The sequence below is a fragment of the Amblyomma mixtum genome, chromosome 2 (assembly GCF_055824585.1).
Source record: "Amblyomma mixtum isolate Tamu chromosome 2, ASM5582458v1, whole genome shotgun sequence".
Lineage (NCBI taxonomy): Eukaryota > Metazoa > Arthropoda > Arachnida > Ixodida > Ixodidae > Amblyomma > Amblyomma mixtum.
The window spans coordinates 170,008,954-170,033,361 of NC_143013.1; the positions used below are offsets into that span (position 1 = coordinate 170,008,954).

Consider the following 24,408-nt stretch of genomic DNA (forward strand, 5'->3'; position numbering starts at 1 on the left):
GATAACAATGATCATGTAAATAAATGCGGTGTAAGTTAACAAAAAGCGATTGAAAGATTTTAGGCAGAAAAGCAGAGAGGTGACATAAGGTTAGAAGTGTGGGAAACCGTAGTGAAAGAACATGGCGAATTTTAATGAGAATTTGCAACAAATTTGAACAAAAACAAAGGAAAAAGAAGCTAAGCATGATGGCAATTGCTACCACCCCGTTTCAAAGGGGGCGCTCCCATCCGTCCATCCGTGACTGGGCGAGTGGTGTTGTCACTGGAGTCGAGCAGGCGCGCTTCTCTGAAGCTTTAACGACGGCTCGGCTGACAGACAGTTGTTGTTGTTGTTGTTGTGACTGAGAGAAGGATGAAAAGGAAATCGCACGGGCCTGCCTACTGGCTCGATCCGAGCCACCACCGCTGCCACGTGCAGACAGAGGAGAGTTAAAAGATCAGAGGAAAGAGAAAAAGGAAAGAAAAGACGCGCGTCGCGGCAACAACGGCGGACGCTGCTCAAAAAACAGATAAGCGGCCGAAGCCGCGCTCGCCGAAGCGAGAACAGATACTCCCTTCAACTGCAGCTGACAGACAGTGCTCAACGTCCTTCATATATAGGCGAGCTATGCGTCTGTGCGCCAAGGCAGGCGCGCACATACACACAGTGTCGGCTGTGCATTCTCCTTCTCGCGCCGGGCGCGCGTCCCCATTGGTCAGGCGCTGAGACTGGCTTCGAGGCGTTTCGAGAACTTTCTGATGTGGCGCCGCCGCCGACGCGTGAGTGAAGAGGAACAGGGCATCCCTTAACACACTCAAGGTTAAGACCTCTCCGTCAGCATTGAGGGAAGCGGCAGTGGGTTGACCATAAGGCTTTCGCCAAGCACACTTTAGAATTTCCAAAGTGTCTCCGGTATTTTTGAGGAAAGGAAATGAGCAGTATCTGTCTCCCACAGCGGCGAAACCAATAGAGCGGGGGCTTGGAAAGCAGAGGGTAAAATTTGTAAATTGCTTTTTGGGGAAAGGAAATGCGCAGTGTCTCACATATCTCGGTGGACACTTGAACCAGAAGGAAGGCGCATAACTGCCCTATTGGAACAGTGGACACTTTAATTGTGCTTTAAGCTACGTGGTAATAGTGAAAGATGTGCGCTGCATGCTTTGGCATTGACAACGTTGTGCCAGAAACGCTGTCACCTGCCAAGGTGGCAGGGCGGGTGGGGACTTTAATGTAGATATAAAGAGAAGCGGGTATTTCTTACACTTATGGGGGAGAACATCCCGTTCCTCTCGCTCGTTACGGCTCACACAGCTGTGACAACCTGGCGAAATACTTGCGCAGACCTCCTCTTTGAGAACCAGGCATTGGTGCAGCAAGTCGAGCATATATCAATCTATTTCTCTGACCACAAAGCTTCCTTCATGACAATCAAGAACTATTATGGAGTGTTTCTTGAAGAAAGAATATGTGTGAAAATTAATAAGTTGTCTGTGATTGCACATACATGCCTTGCACGAATTCTTTGCCTCAGTCTACCGAAAAGCTGGAACAGCTGAGGAGCTGCGCTCAAATTTCGCATTAGGAAGTAACGTAATCTTCGGCAATTTTTCTGGTGCCCAATTGCACGCAGTGCCGCCTGTATAGAAGCCATCGATTCACAGTGGATACGACGATGAATAAAAAAAATATTCGCATGTACTATTTTCTTTGTTTTTTTTTTCCTAAAATGCTCCGAATTTCGTGAGACAGACCGACCTTGCAGCCTGTCGGTGGGCACTTCGCTAGCGGATACGTACTTTCAATGCACCTTTTTTATAGTTTCATAGGGGGGGGGGGATGAGGGGAGGAAGCCTCGTTCTTTCCGGGATGGGGGATGTCGAAGGTGTCACGGGGCCCGTGAGGTGATCTCTGGTCTCTGAGTTTTTACGGTGCCTTCTTGTTTGCTATAGCCGAGTGGTGCAAGCGCAGTTGTTCGTTGTATCTAAGACGCGTGCAATTGCATTAATACATATTTTGGCGGTAGCACCGCCCTCGTTTGTAATCACGGAGCACTTGCTATAACGACGACCGTTATAAGTTGGCCGATTGTATAGGAAACATTTAAAAAACACTGCATATTCTGTGCAAAAATTCTCAGTAATTGATAACGCACTTCATTACGTCCCTTCCGGCAATAATACTGGTTTTTTGCACTACATTACGTCATATCCAGCAATAATACTGGTTTTTCCTTCTCTGGGTAGAAGATGATGGCTCACACGTGCCGCCATGTTTTAAACGTATGGAATTTTCAGGGAGCCTTTTATGAAATTAACCATTTCACATATGCCTTCTAGTCTCTTTTGATGCTCTTAAACCGGACGCGGCTTCGTTTATCACTTGTACCTCCTAGCGTGAGCATGTCGAAAGCCACCTGCCTGGAAAGGAAGTGCCGCATTTCACAACGGGCGAAGCCCCTGCAGCAGAAATGGTGTACTGCGCAGCGGCGGAAGCCGGCCATGTTCGCAGCGATGCGTCCAATCGCCCTGTCGAACAGACGCGCTCCGGCACTTGGAAGACAAGAGGACAGAGCGCGTGTGAAGCTCAGGAGGTAAGGGCTTTCAGAATTGTTTTAAAATGAGGGCCCGCCTTGAAAACAAGCTGGATCATAGCAGATAAGGGTGCAAAAATTGCTGACAGCTGGGGAAATAAATATACTGATAAGAAAGTGAGGCACCTAGAATTTCCTTTACGCACTCGGTTAGTGGGCGGAAGGCTAGAAATAGCTGTGGGAAGCAGATTGTTACTTCAGCAACCACTTACATCAGATGATAATAGAAATAGAAACCTGGTGCTAGTACGAGGTTCATGTGAAAATTCGGTAATGCCATTCTAGAGCATTGACGACCGAAGAAAGATGTTTAGAAATTTGCGTATTACCTTCTCAGAGCGACGTGCTGCGATACAGCGCGTGAACAAACTTGCTGCAAGGCTGACTGGAGGAACCTTGAGCAAATATGCCTCACGAAAAGTGTATTTATCACCAATCAGGAAAGGGAGTGACCTTAAACAAATACCCCGCGGAAAAGGTGCGTTTGTCATCAATCAGGAAAGGGATCGAGGAAGGAGGCACAATCTCTTGAGGAGGATTCCCTGTGTTGAGGGAAGTAGAATGTTTAGAGAACCTGAGCGATATTGATATCAATTCATTTGCTTTAACTCGGGGTTGAAGGCCTCCCAGGGGATCAAATAAGGGAAAAAATGCCCGGGGGCCCATACAAGGTAGCAGTCGTCACAGTATAAATTACAGTGCGAGCTCACGTGCTCAATGAAAATTCTTAAGAAATCTAGACTACAATAAATTAACGAAACAATAGTTCAAGAAAACTCCAAGTAATAAGCGTTGTGCCAGAGTTCACAATGAATATTGAGAAACATTGTACGTTTGTTCGCAGATTTCATGTACATGTCTGACTCTTATCACAATAAATAGGTTAAAAAACAATTCCGCCGCCGCGGTGGATCAGTGGTTATGGTGCTCGGCGCCTGACCCGAAAGACGCGGGTTCGATCCCGGCCTCAGCGGCTAGAATTTCTTGGGAGGAGAAATTCTAGAGGCCCGTGTACTGTGCGATGTGAGTGCAAGTTAAAGAACCCCAGGGGGTCGAAATTTCCAGAGCCCTTCACTACGGCATCCCTCATAGCCTAAGTCGCTTTGGGACGTTAAACGCTATAAACCAAGGCAACCAAAACAATTCCTTTGTATTGAAGGTCTCAGAGTGTTTTTCCTTCTTTTCATAATCAGTAACAACATACGGAAGCAGATGTTGCAGGGATTGAGAGAGATAATCGCATCGTCTTTGATACAGGCCACTTATCACAGCTAAGACAGCGAGCGTCGCTTTTTTTTTGCTTGAATGTGCGGAACTCTTGAAAAACGTTTGAAAGGCGTAGTTTTCAAAAAAGAAAAAGTACATAGGGCGAAAATTCATTTAATGCTTGGGTTTTGTTATTTTATACTCGAGAAACAATTATTTTGTGGGATAGTAGTGCGATAGATTAGCAATATTACGAGAAGACTTTTTTGTAGAAGGAAAATTGCGGTAATATTGCTGATCTTTGGTGTTCGCCTCAACAAGTCAGCAGTAATTTAAAAGTGATTAGAATTATGCGCGGTAAATGTTAACTTTCACTTTTTTCAGGGAACTAATAGCGGCGCCTGGCAAGTGCACTCCTCGGCTGATGATGATGATTTATGCAATGAATTAATGTGTTGTGTACATGTCATATCAGCGGTAAATATCACTTCTGGGGGCCTATATTCGTTAACAGTGTCAATAGCAAGAATACGGTGTTTTAATTAAGGACGTTACACAGGGTGTTTCACGTAACTTAAACCAAGGATTAAAAAAAAAAAAGCGGTGAACCGCGGCCCGCGGAAACCAACGATACATTGTTCGCCATCATGTGGTGCTCCTCAGATTATTTTTTTATTGCGCTTACTTAGTTAAGTGACTAAGGTGAATTATTCAAATTTTCAAATATTCATTTTAGTGCCAGGACCGTTACGTTAGGTTGTACAGAAGGTTTATAAACAACCGATCCAGTTTTTTGTAGCATCGTATCTCGAACGCGGTCCTTTTTTCCGGCATCTAAAGAAAGCCCGCGAAATATGAAAAATACCACGTGACTACGGTCGTGCGCAACCAAATTGCAGCGCCCTCAACGGGGTTTCGAGCAAACAGAGCGTGCCCGCTGACAGTGGCGAAGTGAACGGCCGCCGCACCGCTGTGGAGAACAACATTACTAGATTACCGGGGCAGTTTGAAAACTCCGCTGCACTTCGCCGGCCAAACGTGGTCCCATTCGGCTCCCTTTTGTGAGGTGGAGCTTTGGACGCTGTTGGCCCGCTCCGGCCGGTTTCTCGTCACACCAACTATCGCTATGAGACGAGCACGACGTGTTTCATGACACTTTACGCCAGTAATTCCTGTTTAACGAAGATATTTCCAAGACAGTGCACAGATATTATTCTGAATGGGCAAAGACAGTGGCTTTAAGGCTGCGCGAACGGTCCTGGGCGGCAGACGTACAGTCGGTATATCTGAATCATTAGCTATTTGGATGAGAAATCTGGTTCTTGGTCGGGTATAGTTTTTTTGTTTCATTTACTTCCCTACAAACTAAATGTCTCTTTTCTTACGGCGAGCCACGACACGGTAAATGAGTCGCATGTTGCCGAAAATATCGAAGCCTATGGCCAAATACCATCGATTTGAAGCAAGACAGTCAACGATGCATACATGCTTTTTAAAGGGAGATGCAGGACTACCACCATGAAACTTCGACGTTATTAAGGTCATAAAACACGAAAAAAATGACGGTAATAGCGCAGGTCAGATTCAAAGCAGTTTATTCAATTCATATAGGGAAAAAAAAACATGTACATCTCAATGGGAGCCAATTTTAATAGGCCAAACAGTTACAAGAGACGTGCTTTTACAAGAGACAAGATGCATGCTAGAGAAAAAGTGCATTCTTGTAGCAATAACAAAATTCAGATCTGACAAGTGAATGCCGACACGTGCTCAGCACAACCCAAGCGAGCAAGGCTGCACTTCTCTAGCTCTTCCAGCACTTTCCAGAAAATGTTTGCAGCATTGGCGATGGTCAGTGTGAATTGCGGTCGCAAATTACGAAGAACGCTTATCTTGCCTTGGTTGGGCAGGTCGACAGCTCAGCCGCACCGACTCACGGACGCATAGCTCGGGTGCACCAACGCTGCTGCACTTCTATGTTGAGTTGCAGCCGCAGCCAACTCCGCACAAGCTGCGTCGCTCGAAACGCACTTAAATGTGGCAAGGACACAGAGGAGCAGCGATCAACTTGCGGCGCAGTTTAACCCAACAAAGAAACGCCTGGCACAAAAGCGCTTCGCTGTAGTCTTCGCTGATGTGGTCAGCGCGGCTACTGTATCGAGAAGCCGGTCAAACAGCGACGAGAGCGCCCCCGCTCGGCAGTACAGGCAAGGGCGACATACGCGGCGTCGGAGTTTGCACACTGAAAAAGTATTCTAGTAACGTTGGTGGAAAGTGCTGACGCACTGACGAGACACAGCTAAGAGCGGTTTTCATGCATGCTTTTACTGTTTGTTTGGATTTTATAGAGTGGTATGAGTACTGCAGGGATCTATGAATGTTCAGAGAGTGACCAATTCTGCATATATGGGCATTTCACCAATTATCGTTAAGGCGTCAAACTTTTAAGGCTGAGATTATGTGTCCCCTTAGCGTCCCACATAGCAACTCAGGATAGTGGAGGGCTGCGCAAAAGTTCGGCCACGTTGGATTTTTTACGTGCACTAATATCGCGCAGTACACGGGTCTCTTGCGTTTCACTTCCATCGAAATGCGATCGCAGTGGTCGAAATCGAACCCGCGATTTCGTGTCACCAGCCGAGCGCCACAATTTCTGTCGTAGGCGGTTGCCTATTTTCATAAACACATGTTATGGGACACTCAACGTTAACACCATTGTTTCTCTAATTGCCAAAAGCGTCGGCTTACTAGAGAAATTCAAATATTTTCTACCGTGAACAGAAGTTTATTTGGACCTTGAAGCTTAAAAGGGAAAGACGTCCCTCTACAAAACAGAAGAAACACTACGGCGATTGATGTCTCCCGATGCAACACACATACATACACTCAAAAGCAACGCAAGTGTCCGATACACAGTGTCCAAAGTAAAAGGTTCAGGAGGGTCCAAAGGCGCGGGGGAAGCATGCGGGAGGATGACCGCGCACCAATTCCGCGCACAAACTTCACGCACAACACTGGCGTGCAACACTTAGTATAGCCGGTGATGGTGGTGAAAAGCATTTATTTAGTAACTTACAGAGAGGTGCTCGGGGAGAGGCCCCTAATAGGTGTCACCCCTTACAATACTAGGCGGAGTTCCTCATTCCGAGATCCCATTGGTCGAGACCGCTACACAAGTCCGCCGAACCAGGGCCTGTTGGGCCGATAGTTCGAGGCAGCTGAGCAGGGCCGCCTCCCAGTCCTCTCGGGTAGGGGAAGGGGTGATTGGGGTTAGAGAAGGATTTTCTCTGCATGCCCAAACAATGTGGAAGGTGTCAGCCACCACCCCACAGAATGAGCAGCGGCCGTCAAAAGAAGGATTTAAGTGCTTGAGAACCGCCGGGCACAGCAGGGTGTTTGTAAAGAGCCTGAGAAGAATTCGTTCGCCAGCTTTACCCAGTCTTTTCATAGGAACTGGGTATCGCCGGTGTTAGGCACGACAGTGCTCAGTAATTTTTTTTTAAAGAAAGGAGAGGGCTGTGATCTGGGTTAAGCTCCTCCCAGAGGACGCCTGGTGCCCGGTGAGTGAGTGCGCGGGCTGCCTCATGGGCGGCTTCGTTACCTGGCATGCCTTGGTGGCCGGGGACCCATATGATTGAGCGATGAGTTGGATCGCCGTCGCGAGTACTGCGGTGTAAAATTTGGTGAGCGAGTGGAGTGATCCAACCGAACTCAAAGTTACGACAGGCTCCGCGAGAGTCTGTGAGGATGAATTTAGAGTCGGGATGGGAGGCTGCGAGGGCGATCGCCACCTCCTCCGCATGCGTTGGGTTGGGCGCTCTGAACGAGAGGCCGTCCACCTGCTTTCCCTCGTGTATGACTGCAGCCGTGTACCATTCCCCCCTGGAGCGGTAGGGTCCGGCAATGTCTACGTAGAAGACGTGTTTCTTTGAGCCATAGTGGCGGTGCAGGGCATTCGCCCGCGCCTGGCGCCGGCCATTATGGTCCTCCTTGTTCATCTTAGTCGGAAGGGGTCGAACGTGGAGGGCGCTTCTCCACAGTTCTGGCACTAGAACCCGTTCCATGGTATGGTGATCATGTCTGATATGTAACCGGTCCAAGAGGCGGCGACCGGACACGGTCTGGGCGAGACTTGGGTACTGGTTAACAAGATGCGCCTCGCGGAGTTCTCGATAGGTGTTCACCACCCCCAACGCGAGGAGTCGCGCGTTGGAAGTGGATATCGGGAGGTCGAGGGCTCTCTTGAAAATTTTGCGGAGTACAATCTCCAAGTGATCTTCGTCATGTTTCCGTAAGCGGAGGTAAGGAGTCGAGTACAGTGCTCGACTCGTTTCGAAGGCACGTGCGAGCCGCATCGCATCCTTACTTCGCAACCCTCCTCGCTTGTTGGAAACGCGGCGAACCATCCGGCCCACCTGGTCGCCGACTTTACGGAGTTTGGCAAGAGTTGTGTCGGCCTTACGATGTTGATCAATGAAGAGACCGAGTATTCGTAGCTCCTTCGCTTCACGGATGGGGACGCTTGCGAGAGAAAGCTGAACGGAGATTTTGCATTTCGGAGAAGATCGATTATGCACAAATTAAGACTTGGACGGGGAGCACTGGAGGCCGCAGTACGTGGCATAGTGGTCAACTATGCTCGCCGCTGCTTGCAGGCATTCCTCCATCTCTCCTATGTTTCCCGTAGTGGCCCAGATGGTGATGTCATCGGCGTACAGCACATGCTGAACACCGCCGACAGCCGCCAGCTGTGCCGGGAGATACATCATAGGAATGTTAAAGAGAAGCGGGGACAACACAGCGCCTTGTGGTGTGTCCCGCGTTCCCATCTCAAACGGGGCGCACTCGGTCTCTTGTATACGTATATAGGCCAAGCGGTCTGTTAGGAAATCTTTGATGCAATTGAATGTACGAGGACCACAGTTGGTCTCGCTAAAGTGCTTTAGTATGACGCCGTGTTTAACATTGTCAAGCGCACCCTTGAGATCGAGTGCTAGGACTATTTTGTCGTTGTGTGGGTGTTCTATTGGTTCGAGAACCTCGTGATGAAGCTGTAAAAGGATGTCTTGTGCGGACGTACTGGGTAGCAAACCGAACATGGTGTCGTGAAAGGAGTTCTTGCTCTCGAGATATTCTGAGAGGCGGTCACGGACCATCGTTTCCATCAGTTTTACTACGCATGAAGTGAGGGAGATGGGCCGGAGGTTGTCGGTGTTTACCGGTTTCCCCGCCTTTGGGATAAAGGTTACCAATGATGTCTTCCAATCCGGTGGCAACGAAGTGTCCCCGGTCCAAATGGCGTTAATATATTCGAGTAGGGTTTCGTATGACCGATCACGAAGCTTCGCCAATAATTTGACTGTGACCTTATCCCTTCCGGGCGCCGTCTCCCTGCGCATTTTGACAAGAGCCGCGCGAAGGTCGTGAAGCTGGAAAAGTTGATCCAGTCCCGGATTATCGCAGCCTGCATACAAATAATCCTGCCCGCGCGGGTCTTGATCCTGATTGAGGTATTGTGAGCGCAAGGTGTTCGCTAGCTGCTTCGTGTTTCATTGAAAGTTGTGTATCGCGCGATTGATGTGTTTCTGGGTCTCCGAGCGTGTTTGTGTGGGGTCTATGAGACTCCTGAAGAGCCGCCAAGTGTTGCGGCTGGACATGTGTCTTTCTGCGCTGTTGCATCGATCTACCCAGTGGCGATCTACGGTGGCCGTAGCCGTGGCCGTGACTGACCGAACCCTCGGAAGAGCCGGAACCGATCCAGCCGCAGGTGACGGAACCTGTGCCGCCTCTCCAAGGCAGTCTCCCTTCAAATCAACATGGCTGCGTCCCCTCCCAACCAACACCCTAAAGGGCGCCGCCCGTTAAGACAGCAAGCTTTTTCCCTTCTGCAATGGAATTGTCGGGGTTTCAAAAACAGGACCAAACGCGCCCTTTTAAGGGAGTACATTGACAACCTCGAACACCCCGCCGCAGTCCTTGCGTTGCAAGAAACCGGGGATGCGGTTAAGCTCACGGGCTATAATACTTTTCAACGAGACCCGTTCACCTGTATCCTAGTCCATAAGGGTTACACAGCGCAGGAGGTCTGCGAGCTGGCCAGCATACTCGGCAGCTTGCTGGGTGAGGTCAGAGATTCGAGCGCGGAGTTTACGGTTGTGTTTCTGCCGCCGCCATTGCTTAGTGAGGCTGCGGCGAGCTTCCGAGAGGTGCATTAGGTGGTTATCCACGTCAGGTGCACGCTCCGTAAGCTGGAAATGCTTTTCGTGTGAACAGAGTGTTTGCATGAGTCCGTGTGCCCAAGTGGAGTAGTCCTGTTCCATGAGAGAAGTTACTGGGAGTGCCTGGCGGAAAGTGTTCCAGTCGGGAAGTTTGGCTTGCGCAAGGGGGTGATGTAAGGGCCGAGTGTAAATGACAGTGTTCAGTATGCAGTGGTCGCTACCGAGGGTGTCCTGGGTGTTGATCCACTCTGCGTGTTGGATGTGTTTCACGAGGGTGAGGTCGGGGCAGGTGTCCCGAGTGACGGAGTTCCCTACACGTGTTGGGTGGACCGGGTCGGTTAGAAGACTGATGCCCAGCGTAGATATAAGTTCCGCCAACTTACGACCACGCGTCTCTTCCTTGCAATAACCCCACATGAGACAGGGCGCGTTAAAATCGCCCACTATCATGAGGGGGTCGCGACCCGCGATCCTTAGCGCTCCGCTAAAGATGTTAGAAAAAGTGATGTTTTTGAGTTTCGGGGGGCAGTAGATATTAAGTATGTGTGCGGGGCTATCTGTTCGCCGCAGGGGGAGGTACAGAGACCATCACGTACGAATATTCCAGATTCAAGTCGATGTCAACCTCCTGCGCTGTGTAACCCTTATGGACTAGGATACAGGTGAACGGGTCTCGTTGAAAAGTATTATAGCCCGTGAGCTTAACCGCATCCCCGGTTTCTTGCAACGCAAGGACTGCGGCGGGGTGTTCGAGGTTGTCAATGTACTCCCTTAAAAGGGCGCGTTTGGTCCTGTTTTTGAAACCCCGACAATTCCATTGCAGAAGGGAAAAAGCTTGCTGTCTTAACGGGCGGCGCCCTTTAGGGTGTTGGTTGGGAGGGGACGCAGCCATGTTGATTTGAAGGGAGACTGCCTTGGAGAGGCGGCACAGGTTCCGTCACCTGCGGCTGGATCGGTTCCGGCTCTTCCGAGGGTTCGGTTAGATCCATGGGGCGGTTGAATATTGATGGGCGGTTTGCGTCTTTCAAGGGCCCCATTCGGCGTAGAAGCCTGGGGTTTGATTCCAGCCACTTCTTAATATTGGCCGCCACGGTGGCCGTAGCCGTGGCCGTGACTGACTTGAACAGGTTTTCTTGAATTTGGCCGAAATTTGACATCTGAGTCGCTAATGCGGCAAGGGCGTTCTCGAGGGCGGTGAAACGCGCGTCAGAGCTAGATGGTGTCGGGTCCACCGGTACTTGTTGCATCCGTTCCGGAGCTATCTGGGCAATAGGCGGGGAGGACCGAACCGTTTCTAGCGCATGAATTTTGGCCTGGAGTTGAGCATTTTGAGTCCGGAGAGTCTCGAGCTCACGGCGGAGGTCCGCAACCCCAGAGTTAAGGGGGGGGGGGAGGGAGGAGGAGGAAGGGTAGGTGGGGAAGAACGTAGGGGAGTGCGGGGGGGGGGGGGCGGAGGAGGCCCGTCTCGGCTGCCTACCTTTGGCTGTGATGTCTTCTTTGGTGTGCCAAGCGGACGGCCCTCGAGAGGCGGAAAATCCCCTTTCTGGAATACGGGTGCGCCTGGATCACGTGACGACTTTTGGCTTGTTGATTGAGGAGACTTCGAGGCACGCCCGGGCAACGCGCCCACCGGTGGCGCTGGTCCGGATGTGCCTTGCACCAGCTTGTTGCCAGGCGGGGGAAATTTTGAAGTGGTGTCAGTTCCCGGGGGCACTGCACACTGACGTTGCTTTCGTTGACCGGTTGGGTTTCCTGGTCGTTGCAGCCGCCGAAATTTTGCTTTGCAGTCTTGCGAGCCCGTAAGGTGGCCGCCACCGCAGACGATGCAGGAAGGAGTGCATTCGTGGGTCTCCAAGTTGCCGTCTTCGAGGACTGCGACCGTTTGGGCGCAGTGTACACAGCGATTGCTTTGAGGATCCGGGCATAAGTCCACACGGTGGCCGATGGTGCCGCATCGGAAACACGCGGGAATAGTCCGCTTGTATTCGCGTACCAAGGTCACCACACTGTTATAGTGCACGTAACGTGGCACTTTATGGCCCACGAAGGTGAGCAGGGAAATCGTCGACTTCCCCAGCTTGCTGATGAAGGCTATCGCTGCTCCGCGCCACTGGACTTTCGATTTCAGGGTTGTAGAAGTTTCCTGCTCATGGACGGTAATGATCCGCCTGCAGACTTCACCGTTGACTTTGGCGTGACCGACCATCGGGATGAAGCCTTTGGAAGCTTGCAGAGTAAATTCACGAGCGAGCGCGTTCGCCGCATTCACGTCTTGAGTGGTGGCGATAACGATATTCTGGTCCCAGATGGGCCAGATACTAAGAGTGTCCACCGAGGAGGCATTAACATAGGCGGAGAGCAAAGCACCAAGCTCACCGTTCTCAGAACCGCCTTCAGGGGGACCGTCATTCTGGGCTTGATGACGATCGTGAAGTCTTCTTTGCGGAGTCGAGGCATAGCGGTAGGCCGCCATATCGTCGATCCCGCTGTTTGCGAGAGCTGATGGTTGGAACTTGAAGTATTTGGATGCACAGAAGCAGGGGCACTCACGGAGGGTCCGTTCACTGCCGAGGTGTTCAGGCGCTGCTGGCGTTTGCGAAGTGGCACCAACGAGAAGACGCCTTCATCCACGATCTCCTGCGTCGGAGTGGAGGTTTCAGGAGAAGACGTGGCTTCTGCGACGACTTCTGGCCACGCCATAGTCTCGGGATCGTACCCGTAGCGAGCGGAGGCCGCCATGGCGTCCGCGGAGAACGCTGCTTGGCCTTAGGCCTAGCTAGGGCTCCCATTGGATGAAGACATAAATGGGCCTAAAAGGCCCAAAAGTTGGCCCACCCGGTCGATAGCGATGTCTTCGGGTGCCGGGTGATGTTAACCGTCGAGTACAAGCAAAATTTTCGCGGTCGTAGGGAATTTTTCGGTAATCCGGACGAAAATTGCCGGAGCCGAAATGGGGCGCGTCCGCTCGAGACGCGGCCGGCGATCGCTCACTCTAGTATGGCCGGAGCCGCACTGTCACACGGCCCCTGCTTGCGACGATGAAGCGGGTGCTCCATCGTCGCAGGAACTCTTTTTCCGGCAGCGTCACCCTGTCCAAGCACGCGTGCTCGCACCGCTGCAACATCGGGAACATGGCTCGCTGGGGCGGCCCTGTAAGGAAGCGGAGCCTCTCTGGCGCCACAAAACAAAGGCGCCTACACACAGTAATAGCCGCACAAGCGTATCGCGCGGCCTTGTGCGGGCGTCGAGAGAAACAAAAAACATACGCGACAGAAGTCGCCAGAACGTTTTTGCCACTACACACTCAAACATGGCGTGCTCGAGAGTCTCGGTCTCGGCGCACTGGGACATCGCGAAGAGGGTGAGATGCCCCACGCTGCGACGCGGACTCTCGTAGGCAAGACCGTGCAGCCTCGCAGCCAGGCGAAGACGCGGACGTCTGGTGGAAGCGTGTGAGACGTCAAGTCTCGCCACCGCACCCGCACGCTCCGCTCTAGCTGTTCAGGTGTAGCCACCTGGATGGCAAGGAGCTCGCAAATGCGGGAGGCCTGCGTCTGAGAGACCTCGACCTCGGGCAGGGTAGCGGTGAGAGACTCGGCCGTCCGACAGACATACCGGAAGAGCCTCGGCTGCTGTTCGGCTGAAGGACCTACAAGGTGACCAAAAAATAGGCGCCGCGACGTCCCGCGTAGGTAGGCGAGAAGACCTCTCCCTGGGTAGTCAGTGGCGTAGACCAGGTCGTGGACGCCTCGGACAGCGAGCTCGCTGCACATTGTGCGCAGGTCGGGCAGGCTAAACCCGCCCATGCGCGTGGGAAGGCGGAGGAGCGCGCGAGCGTTGGTCTCCGTCTTTCCCGCCCAGAAAAAACTGGCACAAAATGTTGCCAAGCGACGCGTTAAAGTGCGGGGCGGGCACGCGACGCGAGCGATATAATAGAGCTTCGCACACACGGAAGATCTGATGATAAATGCCCGCTCCGACAGCGACAGGCGAAAACGCGCTGCTACTACCAGACGCTGCTCTGCGGTCGCTCTCAACTGTCCTCGTTTCGCGGGCTACCTCCCCTGAGGAGAGGAACGCTACTCCTAGGACCTTAACCGCCGAGGCCCACTCTACATCGCCAAGCAGATCTGACGAAAAAGCACCGAAGCGCAAGGCTTGGCTCTTGCCCCTGTTAAGCAGGGCACCGGACAGCTCGCTGTAATTCGAAAAAAGCCGTAAGAACGCTACGTAACTGTCCTCGTACCACAAAAACAGGGACACTACCTCATTTAAGTTACTTTTGTTCAAATGATTGTTTCAGTCACATGTACACTATTGCTTCTTTGCATGGGGAAGCGCAACATTTACGAATTTCCAACAGATTAACATGCTACAAACAAAAGCATTACCCCTTATCGCACGGGTAGATCCTTGCGTACACACTAGAAGCCTGTTTATGCAATTCAAAGTATTTTCTGTGCATAGGCTCTACTCTTATATCTTAGCCAAAAGATATAAACAGGATGTCCAAAACAATGAGGTCCTCATTCACACCATATCAAATCTAAGTTTAAGAAAAGGTAGATCGACATCGCGGCCACCTGAAATTTGGAAAATTCCATTCATGCGCACAACAATCAGCCGTCAAATGCTCGAATATTCACTTCCAACCTTGTTAAGTTACCTCCATAAACACGATATAAATATCGAAAGTGTTAGCACCTAAACTCTGCTGAATTTTTTTTACACAAGAGTGTTATGCCCGCTATGAATTCTATAATGATGCTTTTTTTCTTTCAAGTGTATTATGCTAATCTTGATATGAAGAAGATATCTTATTGTCGTGCAAAATAAGACTTTGATATAGAATGCGGCCAAATAATTTTTCTTTTCAGCCAAGGAAATCTTGATTCACTTGCTGTGTGTGTATGCTGTCTTAATTATGCTGCTAGATCGGAAGGGGGCGAAGTGGGTGAGGGAACGAACGCGGGTTAATGACATCTTAGTTGAAATCAAGAGGAGGAAGAAATGGGCTTGAGCAGGGCATGCAATGCGAAGGCAAGATAACCGCTGGTCCTTAAGGGTAACGGAGTGGATTTCAAGAGAAGGCAAACGTAGCAGGGGACGGCAGAAAGTTAAGTGGGCGGATGAGATTAAGAAGTTTGCAGGGATACAGTGGCCGCAACGGACTAAGGACCGGGTTAATTGGAGAGACATGGGAGAGGCCTTTGCCCTGCAGTGGGTCTAGTCGGGCTGATGATGATGATGATGATGATGATGATATGTAAATGTGCAACTGCTGTATGCCTTGTAAATGGGGTCTTGAACCACGTCAAGTGATATGTTTTTCCTTTTCTTCGAGTCCCTTCCCGCCTCGACGGAATAAAGTTCAATTTCAATTTTAATTTCGTTAGATGAGAGAAGGCACAGGATTCACAATAAAAAATTTTTATTACCCAGAGGCGCTGGACACGACTTTAATTTCTTTATGGAAGCCGTTTCCCTGGCCTTGCTTTCTGATTTCTACAGTAGTTACGTTCGGATGCTCCTTGCGACGAATCTGTGTTTGCTGCTTTACTACTTCGGGGTTGCGTGTTGCTGCGAGGCCTTTCGGCGGTGCGAGATCGACCTATAGTTGAAGCCTGTCGCTTAGTGTGATATCTTGTGGACAAACAACAGACTTTCGCGGATTAGTTCGTCTTTCAGCGCTCCATAGTCGCATTTATCCGCCATTTTAAAAAGGTCTGTCACAAAAGCTTGTACAGTTCAGTCTGGCTCTTGCTTGTGCGAGTTGAACATCCCTCGGTAGTAGACCACATTCGTTCCCGGAGTGAAGTGTTTTTCGTAAGAGCTCACCACTTGGCCGTACGATGCCGTCTGGTCGTCTGTGAACTTCAGAGAGATCAGCACATCCTCCGAGCGCTAACTTGGGCTAGAAGTTAGCGCTCGTGTGTGTCCTTGCTTGTCTTGCTCAGTTTCTGCGCTATTTTTGTTTGACATGTGTTACCAACAAGCCCAAACTGCCACCTTAAAAGAGATTCCACCACTTGCCACGTGGTGTCGCCCTGATCGGTGGCCGATAGTCCACGTCAGCCTCAGAGACAGCGTGACAGCTTGCATGACTGTACTGAATCGAAGAGCTAAGTCGTTGACGAAACTACTTTCAGCTGTGACCAAACGCACATCCGACTGTTATGCAGATATCGTCAGTGCAGAATACGACAGGAGATTTTGAGTCGACAATTTTTATTTTTAGCTTTCTTCATGGCTTCTGTGACTCCACTGCGGCGTGTTTCCTGAGCAATTTAGTGCCTGCTGTTCTCTAATATTTTGTGGCGCTTGGAGTGAGAATTCTTCTACTCTAACTGGATATAACTTCGTGTGCGCGCGTTAGGTACACATGGCTTCTTTTGGCCTGCATTTCAGTGGCCATTTAAACAGAAAGCAACACTTAGTAACTATGCTGTACGTTTTTTTTTATTCTTGCTGAGTGCTTGTCTATTCGCTGAAATGTGGTGAATAGTTTTTAAGAACTGTGATGCCATTCTTTAAAATTTGGTTTACACGCCTAGATGTCTCATTATCTTATGCAGTGATGGCTCATGTATTAAGTAAAACACAGTTGAGGGCTACTTAAACGAAAATTTGCCCGACATAGAAGCTTCTGGCAATATCTTTAGTTTTCGACTCATCTTTTTGAAGCAGCAGTCATTTGGGGCGAACCTTTTTTTTTCATTCCTTGACATCCCATTGCTGTTCTAAGCTTTCCGGTTTAACGTACTGACTATAAGAAGGTGTTTACGAGCTCTATACCATTGGTGATTTCAACCACATTGTAGTTGCAGGCACTGATCGATAGGAGGTTTGTTCATGGAAGTGAGCTGCACCAGTGTGGTACATTACACAGTGGTAGTCTGATAAAATCACTGTTAGAAAAGGCAGCACCAGGCACGCAGCCCTGCTTGATTATCAGATGGAGCGAGCCTCGGTACTAAGCGTTGAACTCTGAGGGTCTGCAGTCTTGTACTTCGTAGGCAAATGAATATGATTCCTATATCTTATAAACGACTTACAGGGTTTTAACAGGTACAAAAAAAGGATTGCTATGTTTCTTCATGACCCAAGTTTCTAAATGTTATGCGTATCTCTTGTGGCAGCAATTATTTTCAGATATTGTTTACTTGGTTGTTCCTCACTCCCAATAATTTTTACACCCAGAACTGATTCTGCCAGCTTCAGGCTATTAAGGAAGTCGGACAGCCCACATCGTTAAGCTGAGCGATCTATGTTGAAGAGCTAAAATTCTAGAATAATATTTTCGCGAGGTGCTGGCCAGAAGACAAAATTGATCCGAAGAGAACAGCGTAGAGTCTTATTTTTAGTTTCTGCTTCGGGAAGAAACTACGAAATATTAGCTAAAATTGTTCTATCAAGCCTCACACCATAGCAGACAAAACATTCACTGGGTCATATTCTACTTCAGTGTATCGTGTTCAAAGATCGCGGAAGGAGAACTGAAGCCGTTATTGACTATGACTTTTGAAATACTGCAATAAACTGGCGGCAAAACTCCCGCGTATTTTTCACATTATCATTTCTTGTTTTACAGGAGAGTAAGAAAGACATGGGCGCCAAAAGACCGCATTTCGAACTAATTGACGGGGTTCCCAGAGGACCCAACCTAAATCCTCAAGTCTTCAGGGAAAGCCTCAAGTTCCGCGCCTGCAGCGGCGACGTACTCCAGTCGACGTACCCAAAGTGTGGGACGAAGTGGGTTCAGTACATCACGCAACTAATCCTGCGGGAAGGTGAGCCGATCCAGAACTATGAAGACTACTTTGGCAACATGCGGTCCGTCGAATACACGAACGACCAAGAGTGGCATGCGAAGTTGCCTCTGCGAACATTCATCACGCACCAGCCCTTGCGCCGGGAGACCATGGACACGGAGGCGAAGTACGTGTACATCGCTCGCAACCCGTGGGACGTGTGTCTGTCCTTCTTCGACATGGTCAGGGATCTGAGTGTGTACCGCTTTCAGGATGGCACTTTCGACGATTTCGTGGACGGCTTTTTAGCGGGAGACTTTGGCTTTGGCAGCTACTTTGAACACGTGGCCTCGGGATACGCCGTGAAGGACGAGCCGAATGTGTTTTTCGCCACCTACGAAGAGCTGAAGAAGGACACTCGCGGCACTGTGTTGCGATTGGCGCACTTTCTGGGAGAACGATACAGTAGGAACTTAGAAGGCGAGAGCAACGGATTGCTCGACACACTACTGGAAAGGAGCGCTCCGCAACAGATGAGGAATGTTATGGTAGTGCGTATGCAGGACCGAAATAACATTGGTTGGTACGCGCCGGCGAATGTTAACAACCTGACTAGCAGGAGGGGTTACCAGGGGGATGGGGGCAAGTACACCGTTGTCAATAGTGCCAGAGTGGGCGGTTGGAAAGAAGCCTACACCCCTGATCAACTGGTACGTATGGAGAGGAAGATTCAGGAGGAAGGCGAGACTGCTTCCTTCATGTCGCTGTGGAAAGAGATGAGAGAAGAAGCTGTTGAACTTTCAAATAATTGTAGAAAGGCAGTAGGCTGTTAGCTTCCACCGGACATTATTTCAAGCGGCGAGAAAAATGTTACCGTGTTACTAAAGAGTAGCCGCACGTTTTGAGTCAGTTAACAAGAGGAGTATTAAGATTGTCAACGAATTTAAGCATTAGCACGGCGGTGCGTTAAGCAGGGTATACTAGGTGCAGTTGACTGAAAATTAGCTGCCACAAAATAAGCCGCTTTACAGGACCAATTAAATTCTTCTAAGGTTGCAGTGCAATGAAAAAGCACGGATTCAGCACAGAACCATCAAGCTAAGTCTGTCTATCTTCAGTTCATTGAAAGGCAACAAAGAGCAAGCATATATTTTTAACACCGCACCGACTGCACACACTCCTCTGACTTTTGGAGAGACCAACGAAATGGAGTAGACCGACCGCCACACTCAATGTCACAAATTAGAAAACAAAACAGTGCCCTTTTTTTGCGAGGGAGATGGAAGTGTCTCTCTCGTAATCGTTCATTTGTGACAAATGAGGTACGCTTAGTGCACCGGCCCTGCGGTTAAACAACTAGGCCCTGCGGCTAAACAAAATGCCAAAGCATTTGTACAGTTTAATACAAATGCCTGTAAGACAGAGAAGTGCAAAGACGTGAGTGCGGCGGTCCAGACAACAAGTTGGTTTCCCGGAGAAGGACGCTTACGCACCGTTCACGCCCTCCTGGGCACGTCTTACAAGAACTCTTCAGACGAAAATAGACTCGCCAGCAGCACCGGAAGTATAGCATACTTTACGTTCTATGTTGAGTCTTTGTGCTCTACCCGAGGATAAAATCTTACTGTGCATGCAAAGGCGAACTTTGGCCGCGTTTGAACTAAATTTCTTGCAAGCTTTGGCGAATAAAGTTCTTGTTAAATACACTTCGTTGATTTCCATTAGTTTCTCGCACGCTTATGAGGCCACCTAGTAGCGTATTTCCAGAAACATGTGGTTTGACAAACAATTTAGGGATGTGGTATATTTTTGCAGCAGTGCCTGAGACTTTCGCTTCCTTCCAGGAAAGAAAAAAAACAATAGAGCTACCACCGTCCCATTCGATTAAAGGGTCTGGGCTAAAGCTCGCCAAAGTCTAAAGCTCATATCGAAGCCTCATGAACAGCGTACAGTCTGCGTCATCGGTCTATAACGTTTTTTTTGGACAATCGGGCGAATGGGGGAGATTTTGCTTATAAGTCACTGAGGCCCAAACTGTGGCTAATGTATCGGACCAAGGATCTTGTACAGCCTTCGCTATAAATAAAAAGAAAGATTATGCTCTCTCTGCCTACACGAGTTCCGTTTTTCCAGTACTTTCTCTGCAGCCGCTGAAAGAAGTGCTTTGCAAAAACCGCTGTTATAAATTAAGCCCTCTGTCATATCAAACAGTGAGGATGTGTAAGGAAAAATGCACATCTTGGTGATATACAGCGGCCCCATGGTGTTTTTTTTCTGATGAACAAAGGAAGGCTGCAATATTCTAGTCAGGTGTGGATTCAAGTGTCAGTTAAACTACTCTTTACATTAGACCGCCCGCCAGTTGAACGTCCTAACTCGCTGTAGGCAGTTAGGAGGCATTTTTAAACTATGCCACCAGAATGAGGGCAGTCTGAACGTGCAAAGCGCTTCGTGATGAGCGTGAAAATGACCCCAGTTGCTTTGCTGCGTTGCTGAGTAAATTCGATCGTGGTCTACCGCAGAAGAGCGCGCACCCTGGTTTTACAGTGCAGCTCCTTCAATGCCTGGTAGGAGGATGTGTTCGAAAACACTAACTTTGAAAACGTATTTCACCGGGATGGCAGAAGCTTCAGAGAATTGTTTTTTTCGTAAGAAGATAGTTAATTTCTTAACGGGCATAAATATCTGCACATGTTATTCTACTCCTGAAAGGGCAGTTTCGTAGCGCGAGAATGCTGATAGAAAAAAGCCCATTGTATCCGCTAAGAACTAAAATGAAAACAAACATTTGAAAATATTGGCTACTAATGAACAGGGAGGTTTATGACAGTAGGCGCCATATACTGCCATACAGGACTGTCATTACGGCGAAAGACTTATATGCCCCATAAAGACAAAACCTGTAGTTGTCGGCGTCGTGGTACGAGAAATCGGATAACCGTGCGGATGGCTAGAATTGGAGAGGGACGCGACCACAGTAGCTTCGGACCGAGGCAACACAGCCGGAGAGGACATTTTAGTGGAGAGGGCGTGGGAGGAGTATAGAGAAATAGGACTGCAGATGGCGTTGGAAGACAGCAGATAGAGTTACTCTATGGGCTCCAGCAGTTGCGCGTTTGTTTTCCCTGCGCCGCTCGGGCCTTTATTGGTGAGACGCGATCGCATTGTTGGAAAAGCGTCCATGCACTACGGGGAAGCGAACTCCTCCGGATCATTAACTGTGCACTACCACTGGCAGTCAAATGGTGCACAAAACTCTTATGCTTCGAGGCATTTCATTTTATTCGAGTGCCCAAGTTCACTGAAAACGGTGCTTTCTTGTCAAAAACATGCACATTATGACAAGTGCTCGCTAAATGTTAAAAGGAAAACGCATGCGACTTGTGCAGTTTAGAGCAGATGACACCACCCATCCGCATGAAAAGTATTTTATGGTAACTAACTGAGATTCGTCTCCGTCCAGCCTATTCATTATTAGCAAGCCGTGTGATTCACTGCATCGATATTCTGGTTAGAATAAAACAAGTTCCTCAGCCAGAAACAATGAGATTGACCCTGCATTCGCTCTAAACGGTGCACCAAGTCTGCCTCCGGCATTCAAGAGTTGCATCTTTTCCTTGTGACTTGGGTGCTTGGAAGAGCAATATGGCGGACCAAATCGCAACTCGTGGATCCTGTAGAGTCGCTCTAGCTAGCGTACAGCTCACGCCGAGTGGAAAAGCACCGGAAGGTGGCGGAGCGTCGGAGGAGCAGGCGGCGGCATCAGAACACCTGCCGCATGAGTCAGTCATGCCAGCGCTCACGCGGTATCAGTCTTAAGTTTCTCCAAAAAAGGTTGCGCGGCCGCATGAGCGCCGTTGTCTCTTCGGGTTCTCTCAACGACGGCGTGTGTGCGATGCAGTGTTATTAAACGGCGTCGGCATCAACGACTGCGGCCTGCGAGGGGATCGCGTTCACGGCAACAGGAAGGCGAGGGCGCCCAGGAAAGTACGCTACCAACGCCGAGGGAAGGGAGCAGAAAAATGCTGTCCAGAGTTGCGACAACATTAAGCAAAGGCAATGTGAAAGAGGCACGAACAGGAGGCTCAGGCTTGGGCGCAATCGCGAGCGGCGCATCTCGCCAAAACATTTCCCCAGCGGTAATGTAATACTTTCGCATTCATGCAAGTAAGCAGCCTTACGTGCCTCTGCTCAATTTGCTAACCAGATTACAAATAGTTTTCGTTGTTGGGGAATAAAGAATATTTAAATAAGTTATTACACCGGGGAAATGGTAACATTTGGTTTGGTTAGATATCTGGTGATATATACTTTTAGTTTAGTTTTTATCAACGACCTTCATACAAGCATTTCATCCACAATGCGCCTCTTCGCGGACGATTGTGCGCTTTATCGTCGCATTACTAGTACCTGAGAGCCAGTCACTCCTCCAGAAAGACCTGAATATAATAGAATCAAGGTATGCCACCAGGCTGATGAAATTTAATGTGTCTAAATGCAAGAGTCATTAAACTGTATGATTATTTCACGTAATGAATCATACTCATATTTAGGTGTTGCTATCACGGACAAACTGAACTGGTCTGTAGATAACACAATACTTGCGGCTGACACGCCTAAAACACTTGGACTCATTATGACGTTCTCTTCCTTTTCTCCCAGTTACATCTGAAAACTTGCCTTTGAGGTATACGTAAGACCGAAACTTGAATTTGGCTGCGGGATATGGATTCCTCATCAGCGCTACCTAACTGATTTACTTGAAAGCCACCAGAATCGGGCGCTTTGCTTTATTTGCTCAGCATGAGATGCACGGCTTAGCGATGCCATCAAAATTTTAATTGATGTCGACTCTTCAGGTCATCGAAGAAAGAAATCGAAATCGGGCTCATATGCACAATCTGCATACTGACCAGCCCTGAACTTACAGCAAGGTGTGTTGCTGGGCGAGTTGGTTGGGGAACATCTTGAGAACAAACAGCGCTTACAGACAAAGGACCAGAACAAGAAGGACACACAACTGCGCTGACTAACAACAAAGTTGTTAGTCAGCGCAGTTGTGTGTCCTTCTTGTTCTGGTCCTTTGTCTGTAAGCGCTGTTTGTTCTCAAGCTGAACTTACAGCCTCTCTTCTAGTTCAACGTGTACGAATATCGCGTCGGCATTTCATATCTCAGAGTGAGCAACGCATAACTGGCACAAAAAATGCATTCAGTAAGTCAATCTTGCCTTTGGCTATTGATGAATGGAATTAGATTACAGAGTCTATCGTTGATATACGCGAGAGTTCAAAATTAGGCAGTTAACATCAGATCATTTTGCTTAATTAAAACACTGAACAGAAAGAAGTTATCACTCAATTTTTTTTCGACATGACTTTGGTCTGAAATTGAACTTTTGGTTTCTTACAGCTTTTTAGTGTCATTTAAATGCCACGCTTTGTTGTGTACCTGCATATTATTTTGTGTGTATTGTGCTTGTAAAAACTGCTCTGTAAACGTATGCGGACATGAATCGCATAAGTGGTCTTGTCGTCTGCTTTCTTTTCGTATTCTACTTTCAGTATGTCCAGTTCCAAAGCAATGTATAACGTTTTAGTAGGAAAGCGCTACTTTACGAGGTCTAATGGGCTCACCCAGTTTGTGTGAAGCTTGATCTTGAAGGCAATTTTGGAAAAACCTAGCGTAGGAGCAGCCCGTGCAGAAGTAAAATGATTATTGCCGCGACTGGGTTTCGAACCTACGGCAGCGTGAAGAGATCAACTTCGCTAGCCACTGCACGAGGGTACTACGCTATCGCCACAACCGATCACGCCTCGAATTGAACTGGAACACGCTATCACGCTGTGAATTCCACATCGTCATCTTCATCCACTACCATCAGAGCAGAGAAGCAGATCAGAGCAGCTTAATTTCGATCGTCGCCAAACGTGCCGACAACCCAGCAAAGCAAAACATGCGCCAACCAGGTGAAACACATGCTTTCGCACGTCTACTCGGTTTACCTACGTTGATACCCTACCACACCTCACTAACTCGCCTATCGAGGTCTTCAAACGAAGGCATATATGCGCCCCTAAGTTTCTGGAAGGGATGAAAACTGGAAGCTTTTTCCCGCTATTCAAGAAATTTCATCCACAGCTTTCCTGGACTTTGGCAACCAGCATCCTCTGTTTGCCGCACGAAGCCAATAGCGCGTACCTCAGTGGGGATATTTTAAAATTGTTGTTTTCAGAAAACTGAAGTTTCGCGAGAAATCATACGCGGGCATCGGGATTATTATGACCGTCTCTTCCTTATGGTTGCAGTAATGTAGCCAATACACGCTTCATGCACTCGCACCAACTATTCGTGATGGGCATGAAAAATCAATGGGAAATACTGAACGTTACAAAAAAGAACACCACAAAAACAGGGAGAACTAGAGGGGAACGACACACGCTTTCATTTGGCCCTTTACACATCCTCTGACGATGACTGAGCTGATAGATCGTCTTAAGACAACTTCATTTGTGTACAACTTCAAATTAACTCAGTTGTTAGCCAGCGCCTGTGTCGTTGTTGTCTGCTTCGTGCTGTGTTTGTTCTGTTCATTTTTATCATACACCGACTAGCTGGCGACAGAACCTTCGTGAAATACCGAGTACTCGAAATTTCTGCGGA

At 48.9% G+C, this 24,408-nt stretch overlaps 1 protein-coding gene across 1 annotated transcript; it reads left to right on the plus strand.

The window, feature by feature from the left end:
* Nucleotides 1–2,449: 2,449 nt before the first annotated feature.
* On the plus strand, nucleotides 2,450–18,580 carry LOC149361560 (3-alpha-hydroxysteroid sulfotransferase-like). The gene is made up of 2 exons (XM_089568112.1): nucleotides 2,450–2,572; nucleotides 17,588–18,580. The coding sequence occupies exons 1-2, from the start codon at nucleotides 2,450–2,452 to the stop codon at nucleotides 18,578–18,580; spliced, it is 1,116 nt and encodes a 371-aa protein (XP_089424238.1).
* The last annotated feature ends 5,828 nt before the right edge of the window (nucleotides 18,581–24,408 follow it).